This window comes from Phyllobates terribilis, unplaced genomic scaffold, assembly GCF_046119375.1.
Source record: "Phyllobates terribilis strain yellow unplaced genomic scaffold, ASM4611937v1 Scaffold_11__3_contigs__length_659146591, whole genome shotgun sequence".
NCBI lineage: Eukaryota > Metazoa > Chordata > Amphibia > Anura > Dendrobatidae > Phyllobates > Phyllobates terribilis.
Genome location: NW_027362771.1, coordinates 249900891 through 249913589, shown reverse-complemented (window position 1 = coordinate 249913589; position 12699 = coordinate 249900891). Strand labels below are relative to the sequence as shown.

The following is a 12699-nucleotide window of genomic DNA, read 5'->3' as shown; positions in this document are numbered from 1 at the left end:
CAGCGTCTGCTCTTACACCCGCTCTTCTATACATCTGGGAACTCTTGCTTGTACCCGAGTTTCTGGCCGGGGAGTTATAACTTCTGCACCGGTTTACAGCTGTGAGGACCGGCGTGACTTTCCCTGAGAAACACATGTGAAACTGGCGACATGCAGACTGTGCGGCATGTGGTGTGCGCGATGTCTGGCGGGGTGGACAGTGCAGTGAGCGCCCTGCTGCTGCGAAGGAGAGGTGAGGAGAATGGAGGGGACAGTGCGCTTCATGGTACCACTGACACCTCAATGATTACAGACAGTGACCTTCTCTGAGAAGTGATGGGCAGACATTGGCAGAGCCGCACACGTGATCCTGCTTGTATTGGCAGTCAATACAGGGGTGCCATTGGGGTCACCGTGTGAGTGTGCTGCAGGACGGTGTGCCAGTGATGGGGGGGGTCACCGTGTGAGTGTGCTGCAGGATGGTGTGCCAGTGATGGGGGGGGTCACCGTGTGAGTGTGCTGCAGGATGGTGTGCCAGTGATGGGGGGGGGGGGTCACCGTGTGAGTATGCTGCAGGACGGTGTGCCAGTGATGGGGGGTGTCACCGTGTGAGTGCTGCAGGACGGTGTGCCAGTGATGGGGGAGGTCACCGTGTGAGTGCTGCAGGATGGTGTGCCAGTGATGGGGGGGGGGTCACCGTGTGTGTGTGCTGCAGGACGGTGTGTCATTGATGGGGGGGTCACCGTGTGAGTGCTGCAGGACGGTGTGCCAGTGATGGGGGAGGTCACCGTGTGAGTGCTGCAGGACGGTGTGCCAGTGATGGGGGGGGGGGGGTCACCGTGTGAGTGCTGCAGGATGGTGTGCCAGTGATGGGGGGGGGGGTCACCGTGTGTGTGTGCTGCAGGACGGTGTGTCAGTGATGGGGGGGTCACCGTGTGAGTGTGCTGCAGGACAGTGTGCCAGTGATGGGGGGGGGGGGTCACTGTGTGAGTGTGCTGCAGGATGGTGTGCCAGTGATTGGGGGGGGGTCACTGTGTGTGTGTGTGTGTGCTGCAGGACGGTGTGTCAGTGATGGGGGGGTCACCGTGTGAGTGTGCTGCAGGACAGTGTGCCAGTATGCCAGAGCTAGTGATGGAGGGGTCGCCATGTGAGTATTCCTGCATTAAAAGAGAAATGGTTGTTCCTATCATATCCACAGGAGGGCACTGTGCCAGTTTTAACCATACAGTTCTGTCACTTGGGTCTGGACTTCTCGGCAGACATGATGTTGGTTCCTGTAGGGCCATATAATATGTATTACACTACACTAACTGCCGTCCCTTTTCCCTGGTACATCTGAATAAATTTGTCCCTTGATGTTCACTCTCCTGTATTATAGGGTACTACCCTTGCCCCCCCCATAGAGGTTGGTGACAGGAGCGTAACGATAATGGTTGCAGTTACACCTCATGTGGGAGCCTAAGGGGGGTACATATTGTCCCACTGGGCCATATGAAAAGACCAATACTAAAAACCTGTGATTTTCGGGACCCCTGTTGAAGCCCCAATTCAGAATCTCCAAGTTATGCCACAGGTGCCAGCACTATGGACACGGTACCATCCATATTCTAGCTCACATTTGTGTATCCGGTGTTGGCCATCATTTATCTGTAATTTAAGATGATAAACTGTTGATGGCGGCCGTGCAGATCCCAGGCATTGTTTACCCAGTTCACACTAGAAAGTGACGTGGTCGTATTGTTCCTCTGGACGACCACCTTTCCGCTGCACCATACCTGGGCCGGGGTCTCCACGGTCCGGCTGCTGGTTACTGTTACCACTTAGCTGCACAGTGTGACGATCTCTGTGTGTATAATGCCTCCACATAATGTGTTGCTGTTCTTCAGGTTATCGGGTGACTGGTGTCTTTATGAATAATTGGGACGTGGTGGACGAGCACGGTGGGTGCAGTGCGGAGAAGGATTGTGAGGATGCTTACCGGGTCTGCCAGAAGCTGGATATCCCCTTCCACCAAGTGTCCTACGTGAAGGAGTACTGGCATGATGTGTTTAGGTATGTGGAGTGACCCGCTGGGCATACAGGGGGCTAAGGTTCTCCCTTTTTATGCATCTGTTGAACACATTGACCGTCTGCATTAATTGTTCTGTGTTTTTCTTAGTTATTTCCTGAGTGAATATGAGAAGGGAAGGACCCCGAATCCAGACGTGTTGTGCAACAAGCATATTAAATTTAACCACTTCCTAAACTACGCTATTGTAAACCTAGGTAGGACCATGTGTGTATCCAGCTCTGATCAAAGGAAGACCTTTCTGCATCTGAAAAATCTGTTCCATACATGACAATGAGGGTTGTTTCTGCAGACCACATTCACTGAGGGTAAACGTATACTGGCATTGACTGGCATCTTGTCCCTGTGTCTTGATAATGTACTCAAAGATGTCCAACAGTGATGTTATCTACTGGGCGGCAGAGAAATTGATATTTCACAAGCAGAATTATGTTCAGTATTAGAGATGAGAGAACCCGAACTTAAAAGTTCAGGGTTCGTACCGGATAGGGATGAGCGAACCCGTGGAAGTTCGGATTCTGGTACCCAACCCCGAACTTAGTCCAAAGTTCAGTTCGGGTACCAGAACAATACTTGAACTTAAACCTGAACTCCTTTGAAAACAATGGAGACCCGAACTTTTGAGCTGCAAAATTCATTCTCTATCCTCTGAACATTAAAACGGACTTCCGGGAGAAGTCCATGTTCGTAGTTTAGCACTGACACTAACTGTCCGGTACGAACGCCAAACTTTTAAGTTCGGGTTCTCTCATCTCTAGTACCGGGTGCTAAACTCCGAACACAGACTTTTCCCGCAAGTCCTTTTTTAATGTTTAGAGTTCCAAGGGAAGTCCGGGGACGAGAGGGAGAATTTTCCAGATCCAAAGTTCAGGTCTCCATTGTTTTCCTGAATAGGGATGAGTGGAGCCATGAAAGTTCAGGTTCTGGTACCCGACCTGAAATTTCATGACTCCATTCATCCCTATTCAGGAAATTTGTTGTTCATTTCTTATAAGATTACAATTCTGGCATCATGCAGCCCCAACAAGACAGAACTTACTGAAGACGGATTTATTATCTCACCCGTATGGAGCAAGACCCCCTTAGTGGCGAGCAATGCAGACAAGTTCACTTTAGTCACAGGACATGAAGCTACAGACATGTTTTTGAACTTATTTAGTTAAAATATGTCAAAATAATAGATGCTCATTAATGTACACCTCCAGCCGAAAATGAGCCCCGAGTTTTTATATTCAGTTTTTCTCTTTTCTACCACTAGAGGCCGCTAATGGTCATTCAAACTTCTAAAAACAATTTCTGCTTAGAGGGTATACCAGTATTAATGATCACCTGTTCACAGAATAGGTTATTTCTGGTAGATCAGTGGATGTCGAGATCTGGGACCCCAATGATTGCCAGGTTCCCTGTTTGAATGGACTGGTAGTTGTGCATTTGTTTGACTATATCGGTCATGTCTCATAGATCTTAAAAGGAGTGGCACCACTGCTCCACTGAAACGGGGTCATGGGACCCCATTCACAATATCTTTGAAGTATCATCAGTGTGGGATCCTTGGAGTTCCCAGAATCATCACCTGTCCAAATGGAGGTTATAAGTGTGTGAACTCCCCTCTGATAACTTTAATATGTTCTGAACCAACCAAATACTTGTGATGGTGTTCTATCCAGAATTGGTTCAATTGAATAACCCTATTTTCACCACAATAGGGGCTGATGCTATAGCCACTGGGCACTATGCAAGAATATCCCACGAGGATGAAGAAATATTTCAGCATCCGTATCTAAGGAGTCCGCAGACTCTATTTAGGAACAGATTTGAAATAAGGAACAGTAAGTATTGGGAATAAACTGTTTGTTATTCTAGTATTGTCATTGTCAGGTACCCTCTACCACGTGGACTTTATCCATTATACAGATGTGAATCTTCTTCAGGCTGCCGACCACTTCAAGGACCAGACCTTTTTCCTCAGTCAGATATCGCAATATGCATTACGAAAAACCTTGTTTCCACTCGGCGGTTTGTCAAAGGACTTTGTGAAGAAGATTGCAGCAGAAGCAGGATTTCATCATGTTTTAAAGAGAAAAGAGGCAAGGAATGTACATGCAAAGCTTAAAAATTGGATAAAGACAATCGCCCATCAATTAATTATCCTCCTTGAAATAATGAAAAACTTCAGTTTTGTCTGAGATGCCTGTACTGCCCTATATCCCCCATGGTAATTGTCTCTGCTCTGCCACTATAGTCCTCTAGCGTACATGGCACAGAGGATCCAGGCTGTACTTGACCAAAGCCAGACATATGAAAATGTCATAGAAAGGTGAAGGTGGAGGTTTCCCATGTTCAGTATACCGGAATAAATTCCGTTTGCCCAGAGTATATATCTCATTCCTACAAAAAAAAATCTGAATTGAAGGTGGGGGGAGGGGTCTAGTGAAATTTGTAGTTTGTCAATTCCCTTCTGTTTCCTGCTGGGGAAATGAAAATATTCTCTCAGCTTGGATGGAAGATCCAGGTGAACTGTACAAACTACTGTATGTTCAGATTTATTTTTATCTTTTTTTCTTAAAGACTGTTTTTGACAGTTATGGAAGAATTCTTCTATTTCATTTTATAGAGCATGGGCATCTGTTTTATCGGTGAGAGAAATTTTGAAAAGTTCATCCTTGAGGTCAGTATTTTGAGTTTTACCTTAAATGTTATATACCATTTATCCCTTAATATGGTCTATTCTGTATTCTTTTAAGTATTTAGAGCCCCAGCCCGGGAACTTTGTTTCAATTGAAGATGGGAAAATTTTGGGCACCCACAAAGGTATTTTTTTTATTTTTTTACTTGTGAAATTCATGCTTTCATAAAAAGTAGATTTATGCAAGTTCATTCCACTTAATGTATTTTGAGCTGCATTGTTTTCTACATGTGTTTGAGGGATGCAACATGCAATCCATAATATGATAGTGTCTTGCACATATATGGGGGAGCAGCAGTTAAAGGGGTTGTGTGGCCCTGGGTACGTTTTTGGCAAGCACTGTCACAAGCCAAATCCTAAGAGTACGTAAATCACACACTGGGGTTCAGTTCTACTTGCGTGTTTGAGCGTTCCTCATACTTGGGGTCTGATGACAACTTCTCAAACCGGAGTGACGTTCAGCTGGTTGGTGGGTGTCCAACAATATGATGGGTCATCAAAATGTCGGTCCCAGACAACCTCTTTTCATTCAACTTTTCAGTTACTCATATATACTGTAGTTTTCTAATATAAATTCCAATATTACAAGTCTTCTTTTTACCATTCACTCAGTAGCCACATGTTTTGCAGCAGTCCTTATGTCTGTGTCAGACTGCATTCAATAATGAATCTACTAGTAAAGAGGATTTCTCTTCATGCATGAGATGACAAAAATTGTCAGATCAGCCAGGGTGCAAATAGTGGCGCTCATAGTAGTCTCCGCTTTTAGATTTAATCATGCGGCTCTCTACAGTAATGGGCAGCTAAGTTGAATTGCAACAGATTGTATCTCACTAAATTAGAATATCATCAAAAAGTTCATTTATTTCAGTTCTTCAATACAAAATGTGAAACTCATTATATAGAGTCATTACGAACATAGTGATCTATTTCAAGTGTTTATTTCTGTTACTGTTGATGATTATGGCTTACAGCCAATGAAAACACAAGTCATTATCTCAGTAAATTAGAATACTTTATAACACCAGCTTGAGAAATGTTTTTAAAATCCAAAATATTGGCCTATTGAAATGTATGTTCAGTAAATGCACTCAATACTTGGTCGGGGCTCCTATTGCATCAGTTACTGCATCAATACGGCGTGGCATGGAGGCGATCAGCTTGTGGCCCTGCTGAGGTGTTATGGAAGCCCGGGTTGCTTTGATGGCAGCTTTCAGCTCATCTACATTGTTGGGTCTGGTATCTCTCATCTTCCTCTTGACAATACCCCATAGATTCTCTATGGGGTTAAGGTCAGGCGAGTTTGCTGGCCAATCAAGCACAGTGATACTGTTGTTTTCAAACCAGGTATTAGTACTTTTGGCAGTGTGGACAGGAGCCAAGTGCTGCTGGAGAATGAAATTTCCATCTCCAAAAAGCTTGTCGGCAGAGGGAAGCATGAAGTACTCTAAAATTTCCTGGTAGATGGCTGCACTGACATTGGTCTTGATAAAACACAGTGGACCTACACCAGCAGATGACATGGCTCCCCAAACCATCACTGATTGTGGAAACTTCACACTAGACCTCAAGTAACTTGGATTGTGTGCCTCTCCACTCTTGTGGAGTGTGTCAGTGACTGCCTTCTGGACATCTGTCAAGTCAGCATTCTTCCCCATGATTGTGGAGCCTACGGAAACAGACTAAGGGACCTTTAAACGCGTAGGAAGCCTTTGCAGGTGTTTTTTGTTAGTTATTGTAATTTACTGAGATAATGACTTTTGTGTTTTCATTGGCTGTAAGCCATAATCGTCAACATTAGCAGAAATAAACACTTGAAATAGATCACTCTGTTTGTAATGACTCTATATAATGAGTTTCACTTTTTGTATTTCAAAACTGAAATAAATTAACTTTTTGATGATATTCTAATTTTGTGAGATGCACCTGTATATTCATGTTGATGAGGACTTGAGCATGTTAATCTGGCCACATGTGTAAAATATATCTATCTATCTATTATACTGTAATTTCTCCTCTCCATTGTGAAGATATTAGTTTATAAAGTTTGTTATTTATTATAAGCTCAGCGGGACATTAACAGAGATTTGTCTCTGGATGCATGTACTTTGTCCACTCCATGAGATTGGTCAATCTTAAGCAGAAGGCATCATTCAGACGAAAAAGTGAACATGCCTTCTAAGAGACATGTAATGATAGACTGCCTTGATCTCTACATCCACTGGGCCTAGTACAGCATAACTGATTTCAGCCAAACTCTTCCGGATCTCCTCTCTTAACAGTATCAGTGTGGGGGAGTGACAGAGCCGAGAGAGGAGAGCTGCAGAAATGTTTGTAATTACACTCCGCGCTGCTGTATCGCTACAAAGCAGCTGCAGAAATCAAGGCTGCTAGCAAAACAGTTTTTTTTTTTTTCCCCCACCTTTTCCATATGATTGGTCAGTGTAATGCAGGGGACAAAGTGCACGCTTGCTGAAACAAATCTCTGGTAGTTGCCCTGTTGGACTTATCATAAATTCTAACATAAACGTTACAAGTGACTTCTCTCCATAATGGAGAAATAAAAAAAAAATGCGTTTTACTCAGCTCTGCAGCCACTATTCCATGATGTGGACAGTTTAATCAGCTCATACTGGTGAAGCACTCCCAACAAACTCTTTATCCCTATAATATATTGCAGGGGGGAGGAAGGAGGAACTGGGTCAGGAGTAGAGATGAGCAAACCCTAACTGTTAGGTGTCTGGTATGAACCCCAAACTTAGGACTTCTGGAAGTCCGTTTTACAGTTTGGGAGTGAGTGATTTTCCATCTCCAAAGTTCGGGTCCCCATTGATTTTTTTTTTTTTTTTTTATGGGGTTCGGGTACAGTTCTGGTGACTGACTGTTGGACTTAAGTTTGGACGATACCGAACATCCACGGCTCCGCACATCCTTACTCAGGAGTTGAAGAGGGAAATGATTTTTGCAGGGAAAAGAGACTTCCTGTTTCTATATAGAGCAGAGAAAATAGAAGAATTATCCGGGTAGAAAGGCAAAATGACCAATTGTAAGTACACAGTGCTATATAATATGATGATTGCAATATATTGCAAAGGATAAAAACTTTGATGGGAGTGCTTCGTTAAATGAGATTCCATAACAAGACTATCATGAAACTTTTTTTTTCTACCCTATAATGTGTAATACTATAAAAATGCAGCTTAGTTTGGCCCTGAAGGAAACAGTGATTTTATTTCCTATACCCTTTTCAATGTATCAATGGATGGAAATTTGTCTTCTGAGATTTAGATCAGCTCACCTAGCTACATAGAAAAATAATACACTAATAAGCTGATCAACCTTTCACATGTGGACCCCCTCTATAAGTCAGGTCTGGCATACTTTAATGATTGTAATGGTTGCAGCAATACCAGCTGCAAAGCTTGTGTGTGTGTGTGTGTGTTTTTTCTTTCCATCTGTCTGCAGGCTTCCCTTACTCCCCTTAGCTGAAAGCCGAAGTTTACATATGTGTCTTTTTATATAGTGTGTTTTCTCAATATCTGACATGAAATCAGAATAAACCTTTCCCTTTTTAGGGCAATTAGGATTACTATAACTTTTAATATTTGCCAGATGCCAGAATAATGAGAGAGAGAGAGAATATTTATCTCTATCATTATCTATCTAATCATCTGTATTTGTATGGCCGCTAATAAAATAGGCATTTTATTATTTTTCTTAGGTTGGTTTCTTTTCACTTTGGGCCAGAGAGCAAGAATAGGCGGTCAACGAGATGCATGGTTTGTGGTGGATAAAGATGTTGCAACAAGTGAAATTTTCGTTGTGAGTATTTAAGATAAATGGATCTTTCACAATCCAATGAGGCTCTCTCCTACTAACTTAAAGCTGATGAAGATGTATATTTTTCTCTACTCTGCTTTTTTGTTTTGTTAAATTCTGAATGTAATTATGGAATGTAGCTATCTTGCCTGAGATGCGTTCCTATTCAGGGATCTGCTTTACAGACAAGCACATGGACATAGAAAACGCTCCCATACATGTTTTGTGACTTGTACAAAGGCCTTTGCATATAGTCTGGGCAGGTGAGCTGTCATCCACTAACTTTTATAGAAATGTCACCTTTCCTTGTAATCCTGCCTTTAATAATAAGGTGACCGAGAAGTGATTGCTACAGTGCGGAAAGTATCTGCTCATTCTTTGGGATCTTTCACACGTCAGTATCTCCAGTATGTGTGGTGACAGTTTCCACATATACCGGAGACACTGATACACACAGACCCATTAAAGTCTATGTGTCTGTGCACATGTCAGTGTGTTTCCACGGACCGTGTGCTCCACATGCTGACATGTCTGTTTTTTTTACGGATGCACGGTCCACAAAGCGTACCACACGGATGACATCCGTGTGACACGTACCGGCGCCTGGGAATCGCGCTGTTCCCAAGCGCCGGTGCTGAACGCTGTCCTCATGGCTCCCTGCCGGCGCTGTGATCAGGGTAGTTTTGTCTGATCCCGCAGTGTCCCTGTGTAAAAAAATAAGAATAAAATAATAAAATCCTTATACTCACCTGTCCAGAGATGTCCTCCTCTGTAATCCATGCGACCGCTGACAGTAGCCGGGGAGAATGAGCCGCTTCGGAGCTGCGCTCAGTGAGTGACAGGACACCGCTCCTGAGCTCAGCTCCAGGGCCCGCTCGCTGGAGTGGCTCATTCTCCCCGACTCCTCTGTGTCAGCCGTTGCATGCATTACAGCTGGGGACATCTCCGGACACGGGAGTATAAGGCTTTTATTATTTTATTCTTATTATATATAAGAAACCTATTAGATGCGAAGTATCCATTAACCTGCACATTCACAACTAATGACTGTTCTGTATATTAAAGGCCCCTTGTACAGATCACCCAGCCTTGTTCAGAGACTTACTGCGGACTGATAGAATGCACTGGATTTCAGAGGAGCCTCCTGCAGAGCTGGTGAAGAATAAAATGATGGAGTGTAATTTTAGATTTCAACACCAGATGGCACTAGGTACATTTATCATAGAACACAGAAATGATTTCCTTCCATCTAAGTTGATCTTTACTTCATGTTATAGGATGTTGGCGATCTGTTCGTTTACTTGCAGTATCATCATGCATTATAAATAGACTTTTAACATGCAACCTGGGAAAACATGCTGTAAATCTGTGTACACATCTATACCATAATGCTAATTAAGAAGAGGGGATAGGGCACAGGTTATCTGGGTGATGTTTAGGAGGTAGCCACATAACAAATCAATTGGCATTTGAATATTAGCTCATTATTTAGACACTTAGATAGGTAGTGCAGACTGTTAATGTAAAGAAATAAAAAAAAAGATGAAATGAAAGATAATTGGCACTGCCTTGATTTTGTCCACTCCTTCATGGCAGCCAGTCTGCACATGGTATCCTGGGCACCTCTGGCCATTTACCAGGCCCCGCTATGTTAGATCATTAGGCCTAGCATGATGTTGCGTGCCCAAGTAAGTAGCTAGAGGCACCCAGAATGCTGTGTACGAGGTGAAGACCGGCTGCCGAGGAGAACGGGACCCCAGCATCGGGCAGCATGAATCACTTCTCTTCAGTATAAATCTGTTTCAAGAGAAACTGATTTTGCACATTGAACTATTCACATTGAAGGTTTTCCAAAGTAGTATGGTAACTTTAAATTGAAGCACTTGTAAAAGCTCCTGTATGGGTTTTGCAAACTTCGCAAGCAGACCTGGGCTATTTGTCCATTTGGTTGTCTCTGTCCATTCTACGGATGGAAACAACAATATAGATGGAAATAAAATACTGCAACAATGTTACTGCCTTCGCAGCACCCAGCTTGCAAACCTGTGTAGAAACACAGGACAGGTGCACATGCTATGCTGTGCACCTCTATGCCAGGGCTCGTCAGTGTGTGCTCTTGCTCGCTGCACCCGAGTGGTACACAGTGAATTCCTGCATCCAGCGGTTAAAGTCCAGGCCATGGTAAGCAACCATGTAAACGTGATTCCTCACTGAACGGCCCAAATATCTTTTATCCAGTCCAGAGTGTGCTCATTCAGTTTCAGAATTGCACTTTGGATGGGGGTAAAAAGATATTTGGGACTCGTGCACGTGTGACCTGTGGATGTATGCATGTGTAACGAATATAAGACCTATCCATTCCACATGTGACTAATTCTGAATATCTCTTATTAGAAATCCGAAAATGCACATCAATTCTAAAAAGTTTAAACCTACCCTTAAATGGGAAAACCCCTTTTAAAACCCCCCCAGACTGCTGCATAGAATAAAAAAAAATACTTTCCTCCTGCACTGGCACAGTTTGGCCACTCTAAGCCCTGTGTCCTGCACCAGTACTGTGATGAAACCAAAAATGTCACGTAATTGCTACAGCTGTCAAGTGACCTTGCTTGTCACAGGTTCAGCAGGGGACAGAGGGCTCAGTGTGTTTTCCAGTTATAGATTTTTGACCTTCCCAAGTCCAGCATTGCCTATTTGTGCACAGTACCGCTGCAGACAGTCGCTGGGTGGATGTGCTGATGTAGACACTTTGGGCTTTGAGCTCATTGGTTGCTGAAGTTACTTCGCTGTAGTAGCAACGTCGCTGCTGCAGCCAGTGAAGGGGCAGCACTGGACTCTTGGATGATGAGTAACATCCGAATTTTATTATTTTAATTAAAGATGAGAAACCTATATGTGGAAAACATGCATGGAGCAGTCTGGCTGCTTTTAAAAGGGGTTGTCCGTGGTGACAGCACTTTTTAAATTGGTTTTCCTCAAATCCTTTTTTTTTTTTTTTTTGTTTTTACTGTCCATTGGATTGTGCTGCTCCATTGATGCTTCTCCATTGCTGCTGCAGCGCCCACCTCTGTTCTACAGTACTGTGTATTTCAAGTCCACTGTCAATTAGACAGTCTGCTGTGCTTGCTTTAGGGGAAGTTTAACATTTGTTTCCCTGTGAAGGTTTGTAAGTCAAAAGCCTGCAGTTGATGCCAAAGAGAGAGCTTGAACTCCAGCTATGGTGTGACACTGATGGAACAGCTATGTCTGTCAGTACCATCAAATTAAATGGAAAGGTGGCTGTGCAAATGGAGCAGTGCTGCGGTCATGCTCAAAGGCCTTAGGACACGCCATTCTCAGGATCCATAGGGTCCCAGTTCAATGGTCTGTGAGCAAAGTTACACCAAAAAGTGTAGGAGGTGCACTTGTAGTACTTAAATATTAGTAAGTGCCACAACCACATGCCCAACACCTAACAGCAAAGTAACCAAACTTTTTAAGCATTTTTCATCTTACATGTGGGACATTATGGAAAGTATTTGCTCTTTAACCCTTTTGTGACAGCATAATGTAAATTTACATCATATGGCTCTGTTACAAAAGCAGCGGATAGAGCATGCTCCAGCTGCTGTGTAGCCATTTAAATGCTGCTGTCCATCGTCAACTAAATGACACACAAGCTCCAGACAACATGATCATGGAGAACTGATAGGTTGTCATGGCAGCCGAGGGCTTGCTCAAGACCCCCCCATAACTGCCATCTTGTGTGAAGGGAAGCCATAGGCTGAGCTTCATAGACCGCAGTTTCACTAATAGATATATTTTCGTATTGCTGTGTTCAGAAGTCTGATCTATCAATACTTTTTTTCCCTATCTGTTTAAATATCAAAAGTAAAAAATTTAGGTGCAAGAACAGCATGATTTTGATCGCTGCACTCCCCACAAAATGCAATGAAAAGAGATCAAAATGATATAAAAGATGTAAACTTGGTTGGCACAAAAAAATAAGCTCTTGCACAGGTCCATTGACCCCCAAAAATTACGGGTTTTGGAAAATAAATGCCATAAAAAACAGTAGCTGAATTTCAAATCATCCCTCATCCCCTTTTACTACACTTAATCCCCCCCCCCCCTCATTTTGGCACGTCTGAATAATAAAAACCTACAG

At 43.4% G+C, this 12699-nt stretch overlaps 1 protein-coding gene across 1 annotated transcript in view; it reads left to right on the top strand.

Moving 5' to 3' along the window:
• TRMU (tRNA mitochondrial 2-thiouridylase) overlaps positions 1–12699 on the top strand; it is a 28125-nt gene continuing 15426 nt past the window's right edge. The window contains exons 1-9 of the mRNA XM_073650727.1: positions 1–232; positions 1866–2031; positions 2138–2244; positions 3754–3876; positions 3962–4134; positions 4662–4715; positions 4792–4858; positions 8455–8555; positions 9618–9762. Of these exons, the coding sequence (XP_073506828.1) occupies positions 151–232; positions 1866–2031; positions 2138–2244; positions 3754–3876; positions 3962–4134; positions 4662–4715; positions 4792–4858; positions 8455–8555; positions 9618–9762 (1018 nt within the window). The 5' untranslated portion in view covers positions 1–150. The remainder of the gene's footprint in view (positions 233–1865; positions 2032–2137; positions 2245–3753; positions 3877–3961; positions 4135–4661; positions 4716–4791; positions 4859–8454; positions 8556–9617; positions 9763–12699) is intronic.